The sequence below is a fragment of the Necator americanus genome, chromosome X (assembly GCF_031761385.1).
Source record: "Necator americanus strain Aroian chromosome X, whole genome shotgun sequence".
NCBI lineage: Eukaryota > Metazoa > Nematoda > Chromadorea > Rhabditida > Ancylostomatidae > Necator > Necator americanus.
In genome coordinates, this window is record NC_087376.1 from 21,345,888 (window position 1) to 21,370,465 (window position 24,578).

General features: G+C 41.6%; 7 protein-coding genes across 9 annotated transcripts; 3 read left to right on the forward strand and 4 right to left on the reverse strand.

Annotated features, from left to right (window-relative positions):
* Positions 1–1,703: 1,703 nt before the first annotated feature.
* RB195_024593 (uncharacterized protein) lies at positions 1,704–2,030 on the reverse strand (the record flags this gene model as incomplete). Its single annotated transcript, XM_064212424.1, has 1 exon — positions 1,704–2,030. The coding sequence occupies one exon, from the start codon at positions 2,028–2,030 to the stop codon at positions 1,704–1,706; it is 327 nt and encodes a 108-aa protein (XP_064068305.1).
* Positions 2,031–2,125: 95 nt separating this feature from the next.
* On the reverse strand, positions 2,126–3,594 carry RB195_024594 (uncharacterized protein; the record flags this gene model as incomplete). The annotated part of the gene is made up of 3 exons (XM_064212425.1): positions 2,126–2,428; positions 2,502–3,435; positions 3,500–3,594. The coding sequence occupies 3 exons, from the start codon at positions 3,592–3,594 to the stop codon at positions 2,126–2,128; spliced, it is 1,332 nt and encodes a 443-aa protein (XP_064068306.1).
* Positions 3,595–3,792: 198 nt separating this feature from the next.
* Positions 3,793–4,650, reverse strand: RB195_024595 (uncharacterized protein; the record flags this gene model as incomplete). Of its 2 annotated transcripts, none has more annotated exons than XM_064212427.1 (1): positions 3,793–4,650. In XM_064212427.1, one exon carries the CDS (start codon positions 4,648–4,650, stop codon positions 3,793–3,795), a length of 858 nt encoding a protein of 285 aa, XP_064068307.1. The 2 variants fall into 2 exon arrangements, with proteins under 2 accessions (XP_064068307.1, XP_064068308.1); XM_064212426.1 differs by having other exon boundaries at positions 3,793–4,488.
* Positions 4,651–7,085: 2,435 nt separating this feature from the next.
* RB195_024596 (uncharacterized protein) lies at positions 7,086–8,621 on the forward strand (the record flags this gene model as incomplete). 2 transcript variants are annotated; one of them, XM_064212429.1, is made up of 4 exons in its annotated part: positions 7,086–7,136; positions 7,295–7,645; positions 8,022–8,154; positions 8,221–8,621. In XM_064212429.1, 4 exons carry the CDS (start codon positions 7,086–7,088, stop codon positions 8,619–8,621), a joined length of 936 nt encoding a protein of 311 aa, XP_064068309.1. The 2 variants fall into 2 exon arrangements, with proteins under 2 accessions (XP_064068309.1, XP_064068310.1); XM_064212428.1 differs by lacking the exons at positions 7,086–7,136; positions 8,022–8,154; positions 8,221–8,621 and having other exon boundaries at positions 7,421–7,738.
* On the forward strand, positions 8,370–8,621 carry RB195_024597 (uncharacterized protein; the record flags this gene model as incomplete). Its single annotated transcript, XM_064212430.1, has 1 exon — positions 8,370–8,621. One exon carries the CDS (start codon positions 8,370–8,372, stop codon positions 8,619–8,621), a length of 252 nt encoding a protein of 83 aa, XP_064068311.1.
* Positions 8,622–17,708: 9,087 nt separating this feature from the next.
* Positions 17,709–18,056, forward strand: RB195_024598 (uncharacterized protein; the record flags this gene model as incomplete). The annotated part of the gene is made up of 1 exon (XM_064212431.1): positions 17,709–18,056. One exon carries the CDS (start codon positions 17,709–17,711, stop codon positions 18,054–18,056), a length of 348 nt encoding a protein of 115 aa, XP_064068312.1.
* A 3,766-nt stretch (positions 18,057–21,822) lies between these two features.
* On the reverse strand, positions 21,823–24,304 carry RB195_024599 (uncharacterized protein; the record flags this gene model as incomplete). Its single annotated transcript, XM_064212432.1, has 4 exons — positions 21,823–21,975; positions 23,035–23,246; positions 23,301–23,407; positions 24,105–24,304. 4 exons carry the CDS (start codon positions 24,302–24,304, stop codon positions 21,823–21,825), a joined length of 672 nt encoding a protein of 223 aa, XP_064068313.1.
* Between the last annotated feature and the right edge of the window lie 274 nt (positions 24,305–24,578).

A 24,578-nucleotide genomic window follows, 5' to 3' on the forward strand; every position in this document is an offset into this window, starting at 1 on the left:
TCCAAATTTCACTCGGAATAGTGAGGGAAGTTTTTTTCTCCACATTGCCTGCCTATTTGGTCTGCCTATTTGTTTGGGCTCACATTCCATCCCAGAACTAGTTCCAGATACTGTTCCTACAGAAACAGTAGGTGATAGAAATAATCTCGATGTCACCACTTAATGACCGCAAGCTCTCATTTTAAGAGAATTTCTGAAAACCCCGTCATGATTCACTAGAAACGTGGACGCTTCAGTATTAGTCGCTTATTCCTAGCCACATCAGTAAATTAGGCTCTGCCAAATATCCAATATCAAATAGGGAATGAAAAAAAAAACTTGAAATCCCAAAGGTTTCGAAACGCTTCCTCATTTGGGCGTTCCGCTACTAAGCAACGAATTCACGTGATAGACGGAGAAGCTGCGTGAATGGAGGCACATCTTCTGGTTTCATATCTCACGCAAAGACACTGACGAAAATCAACGTCATGATGAAAACAGAAAAACGCTAAAATGCAGCGGTAGAGACCAAGCATTGTCATTAAGATAAAAATATGAATGCATAAACGTGATATCCGAATAAGAGAAACATGATTAACACTGTGAGTGAGTGCAAGATCAGGATTTCGCTCTCTTGGCTCTACCGCATCCCAATCAGCTACAATGACAGCGACGATCAATAGACGATGAATTTGTGGAGCAAGCGCGGCGCTTACGAAAAACAAGCGAAACAGTATGAGAAAAGGAGAGAGTGCCGTGCCAGGGATGCTATCGAACGATCGCGCCCATGTTGCAGTCTCGTTTTCACCATTCTTGTTCGTCGTTACAAGGATGCGATTACGAAAAGGGATGTTGTTGGTAAGGAGAAACAGCGGGACGTTGAAACAGTGGTACGTGTGATCTGTTCGATCCTCTCTTGTCAATGTTACACATCACGGGATCAGAACATTACATAGACGAATACATAGGGGTGATCTATGCGCTTGTTCTTATGCTATTCTTTAGCACACAAAAAGAATGCCGGGTAGACTATGTCTGAAGTGAGTCATATTATCACCTATATGCATGTATGCTGTTTGGAGGAGAACTTCGAGTGGTTAAGTATGGACGCGAATGTCTCATGCGACTGCCACAAACGACTAGGACGAGATGGTTGCATGCGCGCGTCAGCTTAAAGGCATCATCCCACGAATCTGAGGTGGTGCAGATTTCAGGTGGAGTATTCGTTTACAGGATGGGAGACTACGTAGAGGGTTGTGATTCCGTCCATTTCTTCCTAATTGCCGTAAAAACGGCCCGGAAGATACGGCTTCATTCGTTTTGGCGCACCATTTTGTACAAGAGGTTCGATTGGAGCGCGCCAGTCTTGTGCGGCGCCGCATCTTCATACTCCACCTGAAATCTGCACCACCTCAGATTCGTGGGGTGATGCCTTTAAGTAAAGCATGTTTCACCTTCCTGTCTTAGAAGGCAACTGGTACAAAACGCAGGCTTTCAGATTCAGTACATTACATAGACAAATAATGAATAATATTGGGAAACTAAAGGGTGCTGCAAAGTTGAGATTTGGAATGAGATACGGGGATGTTACTCGGGAAATTTCACCTAAACGCGTGCAGTATGTTAAATAACCCACATCTTCTTCTTCTTCCTAGCGTTTGCCCCGCCTTGTTGCAGAGTCCGCCTTTCTGCTTCTTGTCTTCCATTTGGTTCTATCCATTGCATCAGCCGTACACAAACGCACATCTATCATATTCAGCTTCACACGGTCCGACCAGTGAATCTTTGGCCTCCCATGCGGCCTCAGTCCTGAAACGTCGAGCTTCGGAGCGGTTTTGGCAGCAGAATCTTCCTCTCGCTGCAAGACGTGACAAACATCTAAGTCGCGCCTCCTTTATCTTCTCAGTTATCGGGACGACGCGGAACATGGACGTACAGTGTCGTTGAGTACCCTGTCTTTTACCGTTACACCTATCGTCCACCTCAACATCCGTATCTACATAGCGTGCAACACTCTTTCCAAGGTTTTGGTCGTCGGCCAGCACTCGCATCCGTAAAGGGCAACAGGACGCACAACCGTCCTCTAGATCTTCGACTTCAATCAAACAGGGACTTTCTTGTCGCACAGTACGCCTGTTGCCATTTTTCATTTCATCCATGCCGCATTAACACGTGTTCGACCTTCTTGATCAATGTCGCCTGTGAGAATCACTTTGGATCCAAGGTACTTGAAACAGTTCACCTTGTTTAATTCGGTGCCATCAACACGAATTGAACCATCCTCTATCCTCGGTCCGCACTCCATGTACTCAGTTTTTGATATGTTGTGGCGCAATCCATGTTGCTGCAGCCGATCCTTCCAAGACTGTACTTGTTTCTGAAGATCATCTCGAAACTCCGACGCGAGCATGACATCATCGGCAAAGGGTAGAGTCCACGGATGCTTCTTCTGGATTTCCTTCGTTATTGTGTCCATGCACAGTATGAACAGCAGAGGGTGAGAGGTATGAACCTTGATGAACCTCTACTTGTACAGGGGATGGTCTGCTTGTTCCAGCAGCACATCGTACAAAGCTGGTGGGCTTCGCATAAATCAGCTTCGTCCACCGCAGATATTCTTCAGGTACTCTATGCGATCTCATTGACATCCATAACAGCTCATGTGGGACACGATCGAAAGCTTTCTCGAGATCGAGAAAAGCAAAACGCACACTGCGGTTCTTCTCTCGATGTTTCTCCAGAAAGATACGGACAGCATGGATAGCATCTATAGTGCTGCAGTCCTTCACAAAATCGCACTGGTTGAGTGAAACGCTGACAATTTTTCTCAGACGAGCCTCCAGGACACGCTCAAAAACCTTCATCGTATGGCACAGCAGTCGTATAGGCCTGTGCGAAGTGCAGTCAACAATGTCTCCTTTCCCTTTCCAGACAGGCACGGTCACGGAAGTTTGCCAAACGTCTGGAGTCCGTCCTTCTGAAACGATCTTGTTAAATAGAGTTGTGAACCACACGGACCCTCGATCTCCTAGCAGCTTCCAGTCATCAGCAGGTATGTCATCAGGACCGGTTGCCTTGTTCAACTTCATTTTTGCAGCACTGACTTCGACGGCAGTAATTGGTAGAACAGGACCCTCGACGCTAGGAACAGTTGGGATGGGAGGATGACAGAACTCTTCGTTACACAAGTGATTGTAGTACTCTCGCCACCTCTCCTGGATCTGACAAGAGCAGCGCAGAACGGCTCCATCAGCTCCCTTAACGATCTTGGTGTGCTCCATATGCAACGTTGAGCGATGACGCGCTCTGACTAAACGATACACTGCCCGCTCGCCTTCTCTGGTATCAAGCATGTCGTACACAGCTTTGTAGCGGTCTGACTTCGCCTTGGAGACTGCCTTCTTAGCCTCCCTGTTCGCCGCTAGGTAAGCATCCCGATCTCCAGGCTGACGTGTCCTACACCAGAGCTTATACTTAGACTTCTTCTCACGAATTGCCGCCGAATTCCTCGTTCCAAAACCACATAGCCTTTTGTATATTGGGCTTATCTAGAGTCGTCTTTCCCAGATTGTTCTCCGTTGTCAAGCGTATAACGCTGGAAGTAGACGACCACATTTCCTCCACACTACGAGTGGGGTGGGAAAGTGTAGATGGAGCCACGGACGCGAAAAATACCTCTTTTCAATCCTTTAGATTCCACCATTTGATGCGCTGTGTTTCAGTCCTTGGATGTCTCTTCCTTGGACGGGAGTTTTGCAAGTCCATGACGAACAAACAGTGTTAGGCAGCGACATGGTCTGCAGGGATGACTTTTCAATCCTGCAGAAGTCGGCGGCCTTGTTGGCGTAACATCCAGAAATCTATTTGTGTTTCACGACCGCCGCTGGTGTACGTGATCAAATGCGATTTTCTTTTCCGATACTGCGTGTTAGCAATGATCAAGTCACTTGCAACAGCATACTCCAGGATTCGCAACCCGTCGTCGTTACGAGCTTCATAACCATATCCATCATGACAACTCTCGAACCCGTCTTTCCGAGAACCGACATGTCCGTTGAAGTCTCCTCCGATTAGAAGTACTTCTTCGCCTTCTAGAGATTGGACGTACTGCTCCAGATCTTCCCAAAAGCACGCCTTCTCCTTTTCACCACAACCCATCTGTGGCGCATAAGCAGAGACGACTCGCAAGCGGCGATCCGATAGTTGATCCACCGCTGTGACACAGTTTCTAAACGACTCGTTCAATATGATACCAACGCCATTGCGATTTGATGTGCCGTGGTAGACGAGCTTGTAGCCATCGCCTAATTTCCTTGACTTGGAGCCTTTCCAGCGAATCTCCTGTACACTGCATATGTCAACACGGCGTTTTCTGAGAATGTCTGTCAGTTCACGACTTCTTCCAGTAAGCGTCCCAACGTTAAGTGTTGGCAAGCGCACTGGATGTTGTTGGAGATGGCGGACTAACTTCTTTGGCCAGCTCCGTCCTCTAGCCGGTAGCCCTCGCATATTTGCACCATTGCCCGGACGAGGACAATGCGCGTCGCTTTTGGGGGACGTCCTAGCTTCTGAAAAGTAGACATAGTAGACATTAGCAGTATGACGCGACCGGTTTGTTGTCCTCGGTCGGTTTGTCGCACTAACAAGCAAGCAGCCTGGCACCGGAATCATCGTACCACCTCCTCACTTGGCTAGCCTGTAACCCTGGCCCAAGGACCGGGCTACTAGCCGAACACCTTTGTGGCATGGTTGAACCTGCCGAGACGAAGTCTCGCCACCATAGCTGCCCGACGGCCAGAGCCACCGCTGCGCCGCTTTGAGGCGTGAGGCATTGCAGCAGAAATCGGAACACCCATTTCGTTGAAAACTACATGCCCGTTCACACGAGCCATATATTCCAAAATTAAACGCTGACATTTCATCACCTCCACAATGAAAGTTCTCAGTAAGTAAGTAAGTAAGTAAGTAAGTAAGTATATATATATATATATATATATATATATATATATATATATATATATATATATATATATATATATATATATAACTTTCATATAACAATGATGGATGAGGATGGGGCAATGCGACCATGCCTTGCGAGCGTTTCACCTGGATGTTCTATTGCGAGCTGAGCTCTTTTCGTCTCTCTTTTCGTCTGGCGCTAGTAACTTACCCGAAAATTTCTGAAACGGACCTTCGGAGGAAAAAATTGGTGGCAAAACTGGCACCTTTGTGGGCGATCATTTTCTTCAAGCGTTATGATGTCACACTCGTTGAGCCTTTAGCAACTATCATATCTGTGTAGACACAAAGAAATACTAGCAACAATGTCAAAAAGGATGGAAATCGGCTGTGAGGTGGACGCACTCTTTCAGATGTATGTATATATGTATGCATGCTATGTATGCTATGTGCTACGTCCTTTATGCTGTGGCAATATAAAATGACGTCTCATCGTTATAGTGATGAAGATAAGGTCCTACGTTAAATCACGTAAACTGCTAGATAATATTAAAAGCGCTATCTGAAGTGGATATATAATTTCTGATGAAAACTTCTAGCAAACATTTTGAAGGTAACGTATGGTGAGAGGACATACGGCGGAGACGTAAATTCGAGTGAATGCTACGCAAATAATCCTTGTCACTGCTTTGTAACGTTAGTGCGCCAGCACTATGCCGCTGGACCCTCTCACTTCTTTTCTTGGTTCCAACACAACCAACGGCACAGTATCTTCCTCAACCAACGTGGCTAGTTTCTGATGCACTAATTTGACGTCTCTTCCTATTCGATTTTTTTTGTTGCGTCGGCACATCTGAGGAACGCCGTGCTGCTTGTCTCAGTGCGCTTTGGCACCAACGCCTCAAACTGACGTCTTGAAATTTGTTCCTGCTCATTTCTCACCGTCGCTGGCGCATCTAACCTATACCGTAGAACGTGTCCCACCCCACCTCGCAATTATGTTACTATGTTCAGGAGCTCAATTCAGACACGACAAAAAAGAACGCTTTATTTTTGCAGCTCATTCACGACAACATGAAAAAACCGATGCACTATAAAATTTGTGACTCCTAACGAAAAACATGCTGAGCGAATTTGTAAACATGGGCTTTATAGCAGAAATTAGAAAGTAAACAAATGAAATCTGTGAATGAGCGCTGAAAAAGATGAAAACATTCAAAAAGAAAGGAGGTAAGGATCGTCCAAATATAGGGAGTCACCCTTACCTTACCTCACCCCTCCGCGCCCTTATTGATCCAAAGTTCATGAGATGGAGTAAGGTGTAGTCAGTTCTACTCGTTTCCGTTAGCTTGTTTTTGATGATGAAACCTATGAGGCGCTTTCGCATTCGATTCAATTTTTGTCTTGTGTAATATGAACTTTTGAACATCATCCCATGCTTTCTCTTGAACCAATTTCAAAGACGTAAATGTTAATTTTGACCATGCTGTATCAATAAACCTGTGAAAGAGTCATTTGCAAATATAAAGGCAAGAAAAAAGTCATAAATCACAATTTCTTAGCTTTTTTGAGGCTACAGAGAAGAGGAACCTACCTGTGAAAGACTATAGAAGGAAATCGTTTGAAAAAAAGATGCGACAAATCTCCGATTTGTGAGTAATTTAAACAAAAACGTTCAACATTTCTATGTAATCAAACAACTAACTACTTTTCCTGCTCTGCAAAGTTGGAAGTATACATGCTCATAAACATTTATATAGACTAACTGCAACATCCACAAATCTCTCTCTCTCACTAAAGGGACCATACCCGGTTAGTAGCGAGACTACGTGGCACGTCTCTAGGTGGCCGATAAGAGGTAATCGCGGACTAATAACGATCCTGTGCCTGCCCTGGGATGCAGGCGGATTCAGGGGACGGACTCCTTTTTCTACTGTACTAGAACATAACACGTGACTCATAACATCCTGTAACCCGCTCGTCGGTCTGGTCAAAAATCTGCATTCAAGTGACTGGAAGGTGCAGCAACGGTTTGGAGTCACCTCCAACAATTAAGCCCACCTGTCCACACTGGGAAAACGCAACGTTTGCCCACAAAGCCGTGGGACTAGGAGCTCTCAACCTATCCTTTGGTTTTGAATTATATGCCTCTCACAGTAATAAGAAAGAGTCTCCTGATTCCGGAGAAAAGCCCGGTACGATAGCGCTAGGAAGGACGGGGTTGCAGGATTCATCTAGGAACCGAAAAGAAACTCTACCGAAACCGAAAAGGATTAGGATGACGATCTGTACTTACAACACGCGCACACGTGCATCGGAAGCGGATATTGAATGATCTAATGATGTAAGCCAGGAAGTTCAAGTACGACGTCATCGGACTGACCAAGACGAGCCACCCACTGAACTTTATGAAGCTGAAGAAGAAGTGGTCTTAGGAACGTGCTTCAGCAGAGGAGTTGGTGTCCTCGTCAACATAAGTATGGCAAAGAACATCGACTCTTTCGAACAACTTACGAACCTAATCGGACGTCTGCGGATGAGACGATGTGGTCCAACACCAGCCTTGACTATCTTCGTCGCTTACGTTCCAACATCAAGCTACGACGAAGAAGAAAAAGTCGAAGCTTTCTGTATAGACCTGGAAAAGTTCTACCGAGAAGATCATGCCTTCTACAAGGTCATAATTGGCGATTTCAACGCCAAGGTTGGCCCAAGAAGAACGCTTGAGAAACTTTACATCGGGACCCACGGCCTACAATGGAATGAGCAGGGGAGAGGCTCTCCGAGTTCATTATGACGACTAAGACCGTCTATGGGAACTCGCAATTCCAGAAGCACTCCTCTCTATGACGGACATGGAAGTCACCCGGTGAACTGCAATTGACCATATCTTCGTCAGTAAAAAGTTGCATCTGACGGATCTCGCTGTTTTGCCAAAGTTCCATACGAGATCGGATCATCTCCTTCTCCTCCGGGAATTATCCTTCACACGGAGAAAAGAGAAAGTTGGGAAGTTTTGAGAGCAAAGTCTCGGAAATATCATTGAATGGGATCTTTTGGCTATGCTAATCGACCCTTAGGAAGTTTCCGCAATGGACAGCATCGACGAGGAATACAATCGGCTCGTGGAAGATCTTCATGATTGCGCGAGGAAGGCTCAGAGTTCTACAATCATCAAGAGACGCCTTTCTCCAGAAACTCTAGAGCTGACACGTCAGCGTGGAGCTGCGCGAGCCGTACGCAATCAAGAACTCATGTGAAGCTCGCAAAGCTTCGCAGAGAAGAGATGGAAGGAAGCTTCTGAGAGAGGAGAGCAGAAGGCCTTGGACAACCAGAGTGTCCCTGCTCAGTACATAAAGGTACTTTTAGAGTTGTACAGCAACTTCACAACAAGAATTTCGCCATTCTACGAGAATATCATCGTTGACATGAAGAGAGGGGTCCGGCTGGGTAATGCAATTTTACCTGAAATATTCAACGCTACTCTCGAGAATCCAATACGAAAGCATGAACAGGACGACAAAGGAGTGAAGGTTGACGGTCGGCAGCTACACCATCTACGCTTTGCTGATGACACTGTTCTGATAACATCTGGCATCAGTCAGGCGGAACGAATGCGGGTCGAATTCGTTGGAACATGGAGATTTATGATTTCTGTAGCATATGGCTTGTATATATAAACATGTACATTTCTATGTAGTTGAACGACCAACACTTTTCCTGACCTGCAAATTTGAAAGTATACATGTTTATAAACATTTATATACACTAACTGTAACGTATGGCTATATCTATCCATATTCATACAGCTGCTGACACCATGTTAGTGGCGCCACGCGGTTGTGCTGGGTTCTTTCAACGTTATTCGTCTTCATGGAGTATGTTCGTGCACACAAACACATTCACATATACTCACAAAGAGTTATCTTGCTATTGTATGAAGTGATGATTCTTTTTCGACCTCTGTTGTTGAAATCCATGGACCACCTTCGTCTTAGCAATTCCTATCGGAAAAGAAAAATCCTGACAAAAAAAAGTAATGAAAATCTCAAACTTCCTACTTCTTCTTTCATATCTTTCTTTTCGACTTGTTTAAGACATTAGTTTACTACAGGATTTCCTCCTTATGACATATTTGCTAGGATCAACTCCCTTTAACATACTACTAAAAGTACCACGTCCTATCAGGACTTTCGTATATTTCCACCTAGCTGCAGGCAGTGGTAGTAGAATGCTCGCTTTCCACAATGACAGCTCTGACTTGATTTCTATCGATGTGACGTTTTTCATCTTCATAGTAGTCAAGTATTTTCGTGGCACACAAGTGCGCAACCACACAGAGACTCAGAGACTATTTAATAGCTTATGTGTGGATGCATTTTTCTCTTAGCAATGTTTTTTCAATCTCACAGGTTTTTATTCTGTTAAAGGAATCAACGATATCACACAATAAAAATTTTGCAGACCCCTAAGGATTGGATGAAAACTTGTCAAGGAGATATATGTCAATATCCCGTAGTTATACATTATATATACATATATATGAGAGATACGATCAAATATAAACTAGCTTTTTGTTTAAAGAAAGTTCATTTTATTGGAAACATCTGCATTTCCACAAATTATTTTCTTTATGTATTCGAAGAATGAGTTTGGACACGTATCTAAACAGCTGCGCACGAATGTTTCTGCTTGATCGTCGGTCTCAAATCACCAGCTTCCAAGTGCTTCTTTGAGAGGTAAGAAATGTGAAACGCGCGTGGCGATTGGGTGAAGATTGGCGCAGTCTGAGGTGTAATCATGCGTGCATGGAGTGGAAAAGGAAACACGAAAGAAACCCCGTGAAACCCACACGGAAACAAAACCTGGTGGAAGTGCGCTGGAAAACGCTTGGTCATCAACCTTACAGCACAGACTTATCGCCATACGATTTTCACATGTTTGTATCTCTTAAAGAAGCTCTAGGGGAAGCGATTTGAGACCAACGATTAAGTCGAAATATTGTAAATGAAATGCAGCTGGTTAGATACCAGTTCAAATTCATTCTTCGGGAACGGAATTTAAAAAATCACGAAAACATTGGGAAAAATGCATCATAGGGTCAGAATTAAGTTTAATTCCCTTATATATAACTATGCTCCTGCTTCACATTTTTCTTTGAAGGAGCTTATCAAGGACTCTGGTTAACATGGCGCTGCTCTTCCTGTAGCGATCACTATCGCATGCTACCCATTTGCTCATGGATCCGATCCAACGCATGAAGTTGTCCTTATTTCGCTTTAATTGCCGAATGTCTTTCCATGTTAATTGTTCTCTAGTATTGCCTTGTTTTTATTCAAAACAATCGCACCGTCTTGGATATGTTATGCTATAGATGTGGAATATAGTAATCAACCTGAGCGAGCCTATGCGAAGCTCAACAAAAGCGTAGATTCCAGCATAAAACAAATTAACAAAAGTCTCACGCATAATCGTCTACCCCAGAGCTTGCTCTCTGTGAAACCGACAAGGCTGCAGAGGACTACAGGAAGAATGTCAAGAATCTAAAGTCATGAAAAAAAAGTCAGAGAGTCAGGAAACGGAATCTTGCCTTCCTTCTTTTTTATATCCATGATCATCAACTAGTGTGGCATGAACAAAGAGATTACGACTTTTAGGCCTATCTTTTGTCGGTTAAAAGAAAGAATTCAAGTCGTCCAGTTCCAATCCACTGCTACTAGAACCCACCCCGTAATCCTAGTATCTATGGATTACTTGGACTCTCATCCTCTTCTTGAACTCAAAGTTTGAGGGAAACGGTTTTGAGAAGTCGAATTCTGCGGCTTATGTACAACAAACCCAAGATTGCAGTTGTTTCGGGAGAAAAGAACAAAGAAAAACAGCGGTCAATAGTAACTAGCGTGACATTGGAAAAACAATGGAAACAGTGTTTCAAAACGCCAAATAGTCGAACTACTTGCATGCCAACCTACCACACTCACAAATGAGCTATCAGTGCTGCTTTTACCATTTCTTATTGTGTACTTCGCAAACATGTTGTCATGCTTGATTCTGGTGCTCTTTGACCTTACGCAAACCTCATTTGGACAGCTGGCTCCATGCTCTGCAAGTCTTATTTCTGGATGAGGTACGAAATGATCAAAGTGTTTTCTAGTGAGAAGTACAAGCCTATTGAAAATGAGACAAGGTGGACTCATAGCAACATTTCTAAAAAATACTTTCGCTGTCATCAGGATACTGGGACTTACACAAAATAAACGTGAAGGAGTTTTCGGTAGAGAACATTACTGTTTTCTGCGTAATCTAGTTACCGTAAATGTTTTGAAGAGTGCAGATGGCTTGCTGCAATATAGGAGCAATTAAAGAAATAGATGAAAGCTGTAAGTTCAACATTAAAAAACCAAGCACTTTCTGAAATAGAAAGTTGCAATTTGAACTTTTGTCAAGAACACAATTCAAGACTTTACCCATACCCATATGTGAATACAAGATCTCCATTTTCTTCGGAACCAGACGGAAATTGGAAATATGATAGTGACTACATTAGGATTGGATAAAAGAAGAACACATTCTTAGCTGCAGAAAATTTGTGCGGAAATTTTCTCTGCAAGTTTGTTCTTGACAACAGTTCAAATTGTAAGTCTCTATTCCAGAGAGTGATTGATTTTTTTCAATGTTGAGCTTACAGTTTTGCTCTATTTTGTTAATTGCTCCTACCTTCAAACAGCTGTCAATGGTCTACAATGAATGCTTAAAGGCAGCGTATCACGAATTTGACCTGGTAAGGAAACTTCAGAAAAAAGCAGAGTTGATGTTGTAGACTACGGAAACGGGCGTGGCGTCACTCAATTCCCCCTAGTTGCCCTAAGAAACGGCGAAGGAACCGTTTTATTTTCTACGAGAAACGTTTGAACGCGCAGCCTTGCACGCACTCCGGCCCTTCAGCACATTAATTGGATCCCTTTGAATAAGCTGAGGCGGAGACCTCATTAATCTACTATTGCTACATGCTTATCTATTAATCTACTACTACTCTCGTTCGTGGATGCGACACTTGCACAAGGGTGGCGCGCTGCTCCTCGCCTCTTCGACGTCGAGACGGCGTTTTTCCTACGAGGTAAGTTGGAAAGCAGCCGATGAAGATTAGGAGAATTAGGATGATGAGGAAGTGAAGATCCAGCGAAGACAGCGACCTGCTTTTCCAAGGCTGTGCTGCTATAACCTTTTCTTTTTACGACAAAATTGTACAGGGATAGTAATTTTACCTTCATTGATAGTTAAGAAGCAAGCTGGATTACTGGACTTGGACAACTTGCCGAAGCCTCGCACAACAAACTTAGGTTCCATGAAGAAAGCCACCAAGGAAATACATTAAAAAAAACCGCTTCGAGGTTTTATGTGAATGCATCACCCATTGAGTAATTGGTGTCTGAGACCACTGCACCAACTGCAGAAAAGTTTTAAAAGAGGATCTTTCTAAAGACAGGCAGAAAAGAAAACTCTGGAAGCAGCATAAGGAACAACAAATCTGGGGAATTTATGCAAGGACATTTGCAAATATAGTACTTTCCTAATAGCTTAACTGAACAAAGATGAGATTCGCACTTCATCTCGCTCTAATTTTAAGACTACTAGAAATGTTTTCTGATCCTAATTTTTCTGTACATTAAGTTCCATATTAAGCGCTAACATCATCACTAATGAACTTACACTCGGCGTTCTTTCTTCGTAAGTACGAGTTGCAATCAGCGGCATGAAACATGGCACAGGTCCGGGGAAGATTTTATATCAGCCGATCTTCTTCGGCCTGGCGATCGTCCTTCATTTAAGTTTGGCGCGTGCATCTTTAGAAAGAGAGGATCCCAGACTTGTGCAGGAAGTGTTCTTATCGATAAGAAAGGCGACTGAGAGACCTTCAGAGCTATCGTCGATATGATTGCTGGGCGTCTTAAGGAAAGTGTTCACGAAGAGCGTACTCCTGTGCATGTAAAGGACGCGAGATGAAGTCCATTCTCAGAAGTAAGCTGGATTTAGTTGACATTTCAGCTGAATGAATCACGTTCAGACCGTGTTGAAGATCACAAAAATGTAACGGAAGTATCGCCTGTTTCTTTTTGTAACCTTCGTCGTCCAAGGTAAAACTTTCGACAGAAACGAATGCAACGGTGTTAGCGTTGACGGATGAAGGTGCGGACGCATCGTATTAGTGTTCATTTATAATTAATATTGAATATGGTTAATTCATGATAACTGTTATACATATCAGTACTCAATTGCTTGGGATGCAGTTCATTGCCTCATAGGGGTGTGGTGGAGACTCTGGGCATCGAACTGCGATGCACAGCGAAGGTGCGTCTTCTGACAGTGTCTCCCAAGCTGAGAAGGAGTTCGACACCTCCGACATCCCGACTTCTCGGTATCGGAAGCTTAGCTAAGCATAAACTACTGCTAAGATTCATCACCGTCGTGGAAAAATGTAGCTCCCTGATCCATAGAGGTTGGAAACCCAACTACTTTGGTGAAGCTAAGCTCGCCATGGCGGGGCTTCTTAGTATGAAGAAAAGTCTAGCTCCTGCTCTAACAACGAAAACAGGCTCTAGTATACACACTGTCTCCGTACTCTACATACTGGGCTCTGTCGTTTTAGATTAACAGGCACCTTGTATGGCACATGCGATTGGAAAGAGCGAGTAGAAACTATGCTATTATCCGCACGATTAGTAATGACTGGCCATCTAAGTAAGTAAGTAAGTAATTTCTCTCATTTTAATCCAGAGTTTTGATCCATTATGGACATCTTTACACCTAGCATAAAATGCAGCGTTGTCGCGATTGGATGAGTATGCTAGACCGATTGGTTGAAAAGTTGTCATGCAAAGAGAGAGTTCTTATGATCACTTACTTCTACCAGTACCGAAAACTTCATTATTACTTCATGGTAAAGAATAGTATTTTTGTATGTGATCTTCGATGCTTGACCAGGTGTAGGTGGGTCGCTGTGATATGTTTTGTTCAAAGAAGAAGAGCTGCTAAGAGCCAAGAGGAATCTTTGAGAGGAACAAGCAATTGCGCAAAATGAAAATCTGATACACCTACTGAACTGTCAACATGTATTATTTTATTTCTGATGACCACTTTCGCACGTTTATTTTCTGGTTGTGAGAGATATTATAGAGCTTATGAAACTGTCAAGATAACAGGATAAACATATAGAATGACAAACACTACTTCATCTTTATGTTACATTGATACTGCCACATTTTTGAAACGCTGCAATTTTGCACAAAACTATATCCTTCTATGCGTAAAATAAACATGGTTTACGGAAGGTTTGTTGTGGCGATTTCACTGCAACATTTAACTAATATATATACATATATATATATATATATATATATATATATATATATATCATGCTATATAATAACGCTCTTAGTCCGTGTGTGTATGTGTGTGTGTTTGTCTGTGTGTTCTGTGTGTGGCGAAAATACTCCACAATGATGCAAAATACTGCACCGGTGAGTTCCCGAACCATCGCTATGCGTCTGATAGGCGAGCACTCTATCTATGCAACCATGTATGTTGCTCATAATAAGCCAAGTTAATTTCTCTCATATGTTAGTGAGGGTAAATAAACTTTCATGTGATTGTATACTCCCACATTTGCAAACTATCATGCTGTATAATAAAGAGCTTATTCTGTCACGTATGTGCGTCTGTGTATGTGTGTGTGGGTAATAGTAAAGAGATCCCAATAAGAGAGGGAGACGGATACCGTGGCGTCGGTTTGGTGCACTGGAGCCCCAACGTGGTAACATTGGGTGAGACGGGAGCTATGGCATCGAATTCGTGCCCCAGAGCCAGAAAACCGTGGTGTGGGGTGAGATGGGACCCACTGTCTCGGATTGGTGCACGGGAGCCCCAACGCCGGAAAGGGTTTCTATGACTCATTCGCGTATCTATTTCCAAGCATATTTCGCTAACATCTTTTCTTCCCAACGTGGAAACACACATACAAACGGCTGCCTAGATACAATACAAGCCAACACACGTTCACGTGTTCTGGCGTAGAGTTTTATCTTCATCACTACGATGATGATATTCACCTCATTTCATGTTAGCATATCATTCTGTGCTAATTTTTGAGAGCGGAGGAAACTCATACTTTGAATAATGTTTACAAATCGTGGAGGTCTCAGAGAAACATAGATGTAAAATCAAGTTTGATTGTTCTCCAAATATAGTACTGACACATTTAAGGAAAAACTATAAAGTCTTCCATCTATGCATAAATTTTCGGGCAAAAAAATTGAAGAAAGCGTTGATAAAAAACAATTGTAATTTTACAAAAAAAAGTCACTACTGTTACTTCTTATTGACCGGTGAAGGCGAGCGAAGCGAACAGCAAAAAAAAAGTCCGGGGCTAATATATATATATATATATATATATATATATATATATATATATATATATATATATATATATATATATATATATATTCAGGTTGATTCAGTCCATATATATATATATATATATATATATATATATATATATATATATATATATATATATATATATATATATAGATATAGCCTGAACCAGCCTGAACGTCCGGCTAAAGCCGGACTTCAGACATTTTGTAGCGTTTGCTTCGCTCTCCTTCACCGATGAATAAGAAGTAAGAGTGCTGACTTTTTTGTAATATCATAATTATAAATTTTTCTTCTATCTATCTTACGTTATCATCAATTTTTGTCCTCAAAAACTTAGGCACAGATGAGACTAGAAACTAGAACTTTCAGAGAACCTCGGCCCTAGCAGTTAGCATTTTAGCTCAAACGAAGCATTCATAAAATGGATCATACAAAAAAATTCGTACCCTATTTTCATGTTCAAGATGAGGGTTAATAAGCTTACCAAGAAGAGGGTGGAGGAGAAGGTATTGGCAACGATTGGCACAAAATGACTTTATGTAGTCAACTTATAATACTTCAGTCAATGAAAAGTGTCCAACACAAATCATCTAGATCCCACATATGATTTTTGGAGTCATTAAATTACGCAATTAGTGAAAAATGCTTATCCTTTGCATGTACGTACTCTGCAATGGCGTTGAATCAAATGTAAGGGTTGGGAGGGCTCCAGAATTTTAATAAAATTCTAAGGTAGATCGGATAACATTGATTGAGGTGTGTCCCAGAGGATTTACGCGGCTAATTAATCAAGTAATCTATTTACTTTTTTGAGCACACGAAAAGTGGCCCGTGCATACAAAGCAAAGTTTATTTAACCTCACCAACATAGGAGAGAAACTGACTTGCCTTATCAATGCCAACATAGATGTTTCCATAGATAGGGGTAATGGTGAAGAGGTAGAGTGCTCGCCTATCATGCGCATCGCAACGGTTAGCCACCTCACCGATGCTGAGTTTTGCATCATTATGGAGTATTTTCGTGACACACAGACAAAGTAGTGTACAGTAGTGACTTTTTTTGTAAAATTGTAATTGTTTTTTTATCAACCCTTTCTTCAGTTTTTTTCCTCAAAAATTTGGGCATAGATTGAGATTTCAGAATTTTCTTTCCAAACGCGTCAGTACTATATTTCGAGAACAATCAAACTTGATTCTACATCTATGTTACTCTGAAACCTCACCAATTTAGAAACATTATTCGAAGTATGAGTTTCCTCCGCTCTCAGCTATTAGCACAGAATGATGTGCTAGCATAAAAAGACAACATGAATATCACCATCGTGGTGATGAGGATAATTGTCTACGTTAGACCACGTGAACATGTGTTGGCTGATATTGTATTTAAGCAGTCGTTTGTATGTGTTTCCATTTCTATAGAAAGGATGTTGGCAGCATTAGAGAAATATGCTTGAAAATATATACGCGAATGAGTCACAGAAATCCATTCTACCGCTGCGGTTCCCGCGCACAAATCCGACGCCATGGTACCCGTCTCCCTCTCTTCTTGCGTGGCTGAGACACACACAGACGTACACACGTAACAGATTAAGCCCGTTATTATATAGCATGATAGTTTGCAAATTTGGAAGAGTACATTCCCATAAAAGTTTGTTTACCCTCATTAACATATGACAGAAAGTAACTTGGCGTATCAAATTCCTTATACATGATGAATCAAATTTGGACAATGGTGAAAAGGTAGAGTGCGCCCCTATCAGATGCACGGGGATGGTTCGGCACCTTAACGGCGCAGAGTTTTGCATCATTATGGAGTATTTTCGTGACACACACATACGTACTAAACGCGTTGTTATATAGCATGATATATATATATATATATATATATATATATATAATGAGATATATGAGATATCATGCTATATAATAACGCGCTATGTCACGTCACGAAAATACTCCATAATGATGTGGAAACACACACAGAAGCAGCTGCTTAGATATTTGGTTGGTGCAAAAGAAATGCAGGTTTTTTTGTTTTATTAGTTTTAACACTATTTTTTTTTTGATAAACTAAGGCTTTTTTTTCACGAGGTATTATACATTGCTGGAAAGCTTATTATATGAGATTTCTAAATATGTATATGGAATTTAATTCAAGTCGCTTATTATAAAAATAATTTGGTTTTTATTTTCAGATGTCTAATCGCAATTTTCGTAAAATTTACTTCTACGAGTTCAAAGTGAGCCGGACTGCCGCTCAAACCGCTCGAAATATCAACCAAGTGTGGAGCCAGGGAAGTATCAACGAATGCACAGTACAACGTCGGTTCTAAATGTTTCGTGCCGGCAACACCAGCCTCGAAGACGAACCACATTGCAGCCGTCCACCAATACTTGATAACGACTTATTGAAGGCAACAGTCGAAGCTGATCCACGCAAAACCACAGGAGATATTGCCAAGGAGCTCAGCGTCGATCACACTACAGTTATTCGCCATTTAAAACAAATTGGTATGAGCAAAAAGCTTGACAAGTGTGTTCCACATGAATTGACCGAAAGTCAGAAAAATCGCCGTTTTGAGAAATCGTCAGCCCAACTTTTGCGCAATGAAAACGATCCATTTCTCGAACGGATTGTGACTTGCGATGAGAAATGGATACATTATGATAACAGGCGATGATTTGAGCAGTTGCTGGACCAAAAAGAAGCTCCACTACATCACCCAAAGCCGAAAACTCACCAAAAGAAGATCATGGTTACGGTTTGGTGGTCTGCGGCGGGTATGATCCGCTATACTTTTCTGAACCCGGGTGAAACAATTACAGCAGAAAAGTACTGCCAGCAAATCGACGAAATTTTTTCGAAAAGCACCAGAAATTGCGAAGTTTATGCTCGGCATTGATCACTAGAAAAGGAGCAATTCTACTTCATGACAACGTTAGACCTCACGTCTCATTGATCACACGGTAAAAGCTGCATGAGTTGAACTATGAAAGTCTAGATCATCCACCATACTCGCCATGAACTATGAAACTCCAGATCATCCACCATACTCGCCAGACCTTTCGCCTACTGACTTTCACTTTTTCAAGCACATTGATAACTTCTTGCGGGAGAAACACTTCAGAAACCAAGACGATGCAGAAACTGCCTTCGATGAGTTCATCGCTTCCGGAACCCCAAACTTTTATGATATTGGCACTAAGAACCTCGTTTCTCGTTGGCAAAAGTGCGTTAATTGTAATGGAGATTACTTTGATTAAATAAAATTTTGTTAGATCCGAGTTATATTAATTTGGATTTTAGGTAGAAAAACCTGCATTTCTTTTGCAGCAACCTAATACAATACAAGCAACACACGTTCACGAGGTCTAACGTAGAGTTTTGTCTTCACCACTACGATGATGATATTCATCTCATTTCATGATAGCACATCATTCTGTGCCAATTTTTGAGAGCAGAGGAAACTCATACTTCGAGTAATGTTTCCAAACTGTGGAGGTTTGAGAGAAAGATAGATGTAAAATCAAATTTGATTGCTCTCCAAATATAGTACTGACGCGTTTAAGAAGAAAATCATGAAATCTCTCATCTATGCCTAACTTTTTGAGGGGAAAAACTGGAGAAAGGGTTGATAAAAAACAATTATAATTTCACAAAAAAGTCACTACTGTTATTTCTGATTGATCGGTGAAAGCGAGCCAAGTGAAGACTACAAAAAGTCTGAAGTCCGGCTTCAGCGGGACGTTCAGTCTGATATATGTATATGTATATCATGCTATATAATAACGCGCTTAGTCAGTGTGTGTGTTTTTTGTCAGTGTGTCACGAAAATACTCCATAATGGTGCAAGACTCTGCATCGTTGAGGTGGCTAACCATTGCGATGCGCCTGATAGGCGAGCACTCTATCTCTTCGCCGTTGTCCAAAACTATGGAATCATCTGTGTTGGCTTTGATAAGGCAAGTTACTTTCTCTTATATGTTAGTGAGGGTAAATAAACTTTTATGTGAGTGTATACTCCCACATTTGCAAACTGTCATGCTGTATAATAACGAGCTTATTCTGTCACGTATGTGCGTCTGTGTATGTGCGTGTTCCAGTCAAGAAATCCTAAAAGAAAAGGGAGACGGATACCATGGTTTCGGTTTGGTGCGCTTGTATGCGGTAAAATTGGGTGAGACGGGTCCTACGGCGTCGAATTCGTGCCCTTGAGCTGGATAACTGCAAAATGGAGTGTGGCGGGTTCCGCGGGGTCGGATTGGTGCGCCTGTGCCAGAAAGCTGTAGAATGGGGAGAGACGGTTTCCACTGTGTCGGATTGCGGGAGCCTCAACGCGGTAGAATGTGTTTCTATGATCCTTTCGCATATATATTTCTCAACATGTCTCCGGATGCTGCTAACATTCTTCAAAAAGAAGAAACACACGTGCGAACGGCTGATCAAATGCAATACATAGTAGCCGATAATAGCGATCTGACGTAGGACGATATTTTTTTATCACGATGGTGATATTTACATCATTCCATGTTAGCACATTATTTTTTGCTAACAGTTGAGAACGGAGGAGATTCATACTTCGAATAATGTTTCCAAATTGTGGAGGTTTGAGAGGAACATAGATGTAAAACTAAGCTAGATTGCTCTCCAAATATAGAACTGAGCGTTTAAGGAGAAACCATAAAATCTTTCATCTATGCTTAAACTTTCGGGTAAAAAAATTAAAGAAAGCGTTGATAGAAAAAAGCAATTATAATTTTCCAAACAATGTCGCTACTGTTATTTCTTCTATTTCTCTATTTCTTATTGATCGGTGAAGGCGAGCGAAGCGAACACCAAAATAAGCCTGAAGTCCGGCTGGTATATATATATATATATATATACCAGCCGGACGGTATATATATATATATATATATATATATATATATATATATATGTATATGTATATATATATAATACATATCTATCTTTGACAATCGTGCACTTATCGGTTTTTCCGGTTTTTCTTATGTTTTGTTGTAACAGGTACTTGGTATCCATTTAAAGGCATCACCCCACGAACCTGACGTGATATAGATTTCCGATGTTCAAAGATTATACGGGATCGTAGATTACAGAAACGGGTGGAATCCCGCTCATTTCTTCCTAATCGCTGTAAAAAACAACCTCAAAAGATGCGGCTTCGAGCGTTAAGGGGCGCTATTATCTACAAGGAGTTCTATTGGAGCGCGCCAGCCTTCTGCACGCGCCGCATCTTCCGGGCCGTTTTTTACGACAATTAGGAAGAAATGGAATGAATCACCCTCTTCCCCACAATCTACGACCCCGTATAGGCACGACCCACCTGAAACCCGTCCCACCCCAGATTCGTGGGGTGATGCCTTTAAAGACCCTAAACGGCAGTATACCATCCAATTTGGAGGGAGGTTTCATTGGATAAAATATGGATTGTGCGTTTCTGCGCATTAGACAGCTTCACCTCATGCAGTTTTCTGTCGCATTGCTTAAGCAACAATCTTGCCCTTTTTCTTGGCGTCTGGATCAACCAACTGCGAGGCGATGTTACACACTAATCGGTCACCTAAATGTAAATCATCGAGAGTGGCTTGTGTGTCCATAAATTCTTCATCGGGGTTATCCTTTCTCTGTTATAGCCCGTCGGTTATCCTATAACAATATGTGCCTTTCTCAAAAACCGACAGAACAGTACAGATTTTAGTACGAGCGTGCAAAACAATGAAAATGTGAACGACTTTGTTGTATTAAGATAAGCAATCTTGTTATGGACTGGTGCTGTTTCACAGATGTTGTTTGATGCCACAGATTACCGTAAAATGGGGGAGAAACAATGACAGAAACATGTAACATATAAGTGACGAAATAATGCACTGACGTAAGTAACTGAGTATATAATAATACTTTTGAGAAGGAACTGATGGTGTATGTCAATTCCCACCTTTTTGCCAGAATTTGATCAAAATCCCAATGTGCGGCGTCTTCAAAAGCTTTTAATCGCATACAAAAAAAGTCGAATTACGGCTGCGTTCGTCGCTTATGTCATACTTGTCACAAAGAATGCGTGGCGCGCCTTTCCCCCAACATCAAATCGTTTAAAGATACACGAATTTCCTAATGGAGGACTTTTATCAACAATGTGAAAACGACATGCAAGACCCACAATTTAACTGACATCGCCAACTTGTGGTCGATTAGTCTTTTTCCCGTTCCTGTGCCTGAATTGCATCACATGAGACAGTTCACATTTACATGCACAGATACCCTTTTATATACATATGCTTCTACATACTATGAGAACAGATAACTGTGGAAACTCGTATTAAAGTCTCACAACAAAAAAGGAATGGATAGCAGTACAGCATAAAAATGGCAAGAGGAAAAAAGAACAAGTCATATTCAACAAGTCATAACGAGAAATAATAGTAGTGTCACCACTGTGTAGAATATCCGAAGGCAAGAAATGCTTTGGATGGGTCATTCTGTGCATTAACAACTGCTGCAGCAGCTAGTGCACTCGCTTGAGCGAACTTCACCTTTTCTACCTCTGCTTCTTGAAGACGTTTTGATTTTGCGCGACGATTCTGGAAATTGTTGAAGATTTGTACAAAATAACTAATGCTTGGTTTTTCCTGTGAATATTTAATGTTCAGTCTAGAATCTTCGTATCGGTATTGAAACATTTCTTTTTAGCAGAGAAATTGCGCAGAGGGAGGAATTTCACCTTCACTGACAATTAAATAAATAGCGCACACAGCTGGAGGTATTCCAGATCACAGCTTACAGATCGCTTATGTGCGACTTCGCGAATTTTTCCGCCAATAACAATTGAGACTCGCTCATCGTGGTTAACATCCTAACCTGTTAACTTTCTTCCACATTATAAATGGTTAATGTAGCTCGTGTGGGGTATATTTAAAGAAGAAGCCTTTACCTAATGAAAATTTACGAAATATCGTCTCGAACAGGCTTGCGGGGCGTTAGTCTATGACTGTAAATCAGTAAAGAGGAGAGCAGATGTGTGGGAATGAAAGAGTGATGGATGGCTGTATTATGACTCGTTATTCGATACGACAAAAACTATTAGCTCGTCGTTAACAATACTAAATGATGGGTAACCACATTCGAGCCATTTAATTGTCGAAACTAACTTTTTGATTATTTTTGACCATTCACCTGGTTTATATAAGTGTTTGTCTGAGGATTAAGTTAAGCTAGCAATCGTATTAAACAAAGGACACCAAACACGATGTCTCCTTCCTGTTCAAAAACTGTTCTTGTTGCTGAGTAGCACTTAATGTCGGCTAATGATAGGCTCTTTCATTGGAGCATCAAATAAAGCCTGAAAAGGAGTGGACATTGTACTACGGTAGCCAGCCGGCTTATGTGCTCCTTTGATCGCAGTTGTAGGTTATTGGTATTACGTGGTAAGAAGTGATGATTTAAGACAGCAAAGTAACACGCATAATACCACTTGGGGATTTTGTATTGCGCTAAGTCATCTCAACTATCAGGAGAAGACAAGATAAATCAATGCCCTGTGTAATTATAAGAAAGCGTATCATCAAGTAACGAGATACTGATCAGAGAAGTGCAACACAGAGTAGGAGTAAACAACGACGAACGCGAACTCAATCACATACCTGGAACCAAATCTTGACTTGAGTTTCGGTAAGTTGTAGGGAGGCGCTGAACTCAGCTCGTTCTGCTATGCTTAAGTATTGCTTCTGCTGGAATTTCCTCTCTAAGGAGAGGAGCTGCTGAGTGCTGAACGGTGTCCGCGGTTTTCGATTGTTTTTATGCTTGCGAAGCATACATTTATTGAGTCCTATATGAATTCTAACATCATCGCCCACTAAACGAAAATTGATGAATCGGCGCAAGCGAAGCCTCAAATGACTCCACGTACGGGATGAGTTGTCCTGTGAAGCAGAAATGTTGGTCCACTGCGCAGAGATGGAATGCGGTGAAGATCCAAGCGGTTCAGGTGAATTGTCAGAAATTGATGTAGACAACCTAAAAATTGGCGTAAATCGAGTAATTTGATGGGATTTGTTTTTGGCAAAATATGAGTGTGTAGAATTTGAATTTGTTGGTTGCATTATACCGCTACGACAGTCAATTTTTTTCAATAACAAACTTGTCCAATTCATTTATCTGCTGACACGATCCAACAGCACTAATTATTTCGATTCAGAGCAACAAAAATTCTTGCACAGATAAAGATTACAATGATCACTATCGGCATGAGTAGAGAGAAGAAAGAAAACACTTCCACTCCGAAATTGTTATTGCATTTATTAATATATTGAAGTAATGTTTGGTAATAAATGGCCGTTTAAGAATACTGCTAAGATTGCTTAAATGCAGCTCTCGGGGAACGTTCTTATTGTTGGGTTCTCTGCAAAAGTAGATAAGGTTTTTTTTACTACACTGCAAGTACTACAGTAGAAATGCAAAATGTCCCCTACAAATCCGAATATCTAAGTAGTGCCAGAGGTCTCAGCATATCCGCCAAGAAAGCTATTCACGTCTATTGGGTTAAAGAAATAAAACCGCGTAGAGTTCATTACTCGCATGGGTAATACTTCGCAATATTGTTATGGATATTTTGCGTTTTAATTACCATCCTTGGAAACTATGTCCCAATGTTAACTTATTACTGTAAAGAAACTAGCATCAAGGGTATTTCCAAACGTTGGCTTTAACTCACTTAGGTTGTCCGAAGAAAAGCATTGCTGGCTCGAATGGATGCGAAAACTTTGCAGGATATGGTGTTAATGGAACAACAGCTGTGACGCCAAGATGTGGCGTTGGCGTCATTGGAGAAGGTTTAAAAGTCTCTTCTTTCCTTTCAAGGATACTTTCGACACTGAAAGGAGACGGTCGCTTCTCGCCTTTGATGGAAACCATCCTGAAGAAAGTTGTTGAAGAAACAATTCACGACTCAACCTCGCATAAGTACAACAAAATGATGTCAATAATGCAGCTCGTGAGAAATTGAAATAACGACAATGAGAAGACGAGTTTACAGTATACTGGAGCAACACGCGGTTCTGATCTTCTAATTAACCGCAGGGAGAAAGGCGCACTTGACAATCGTGCAATCTGAGAAAATCAGCGCCTAAATTGCACAGCAAACAATGGTTACGGTGATGCGCCAGCTGCCTATCAGCGTCTTAGCAAT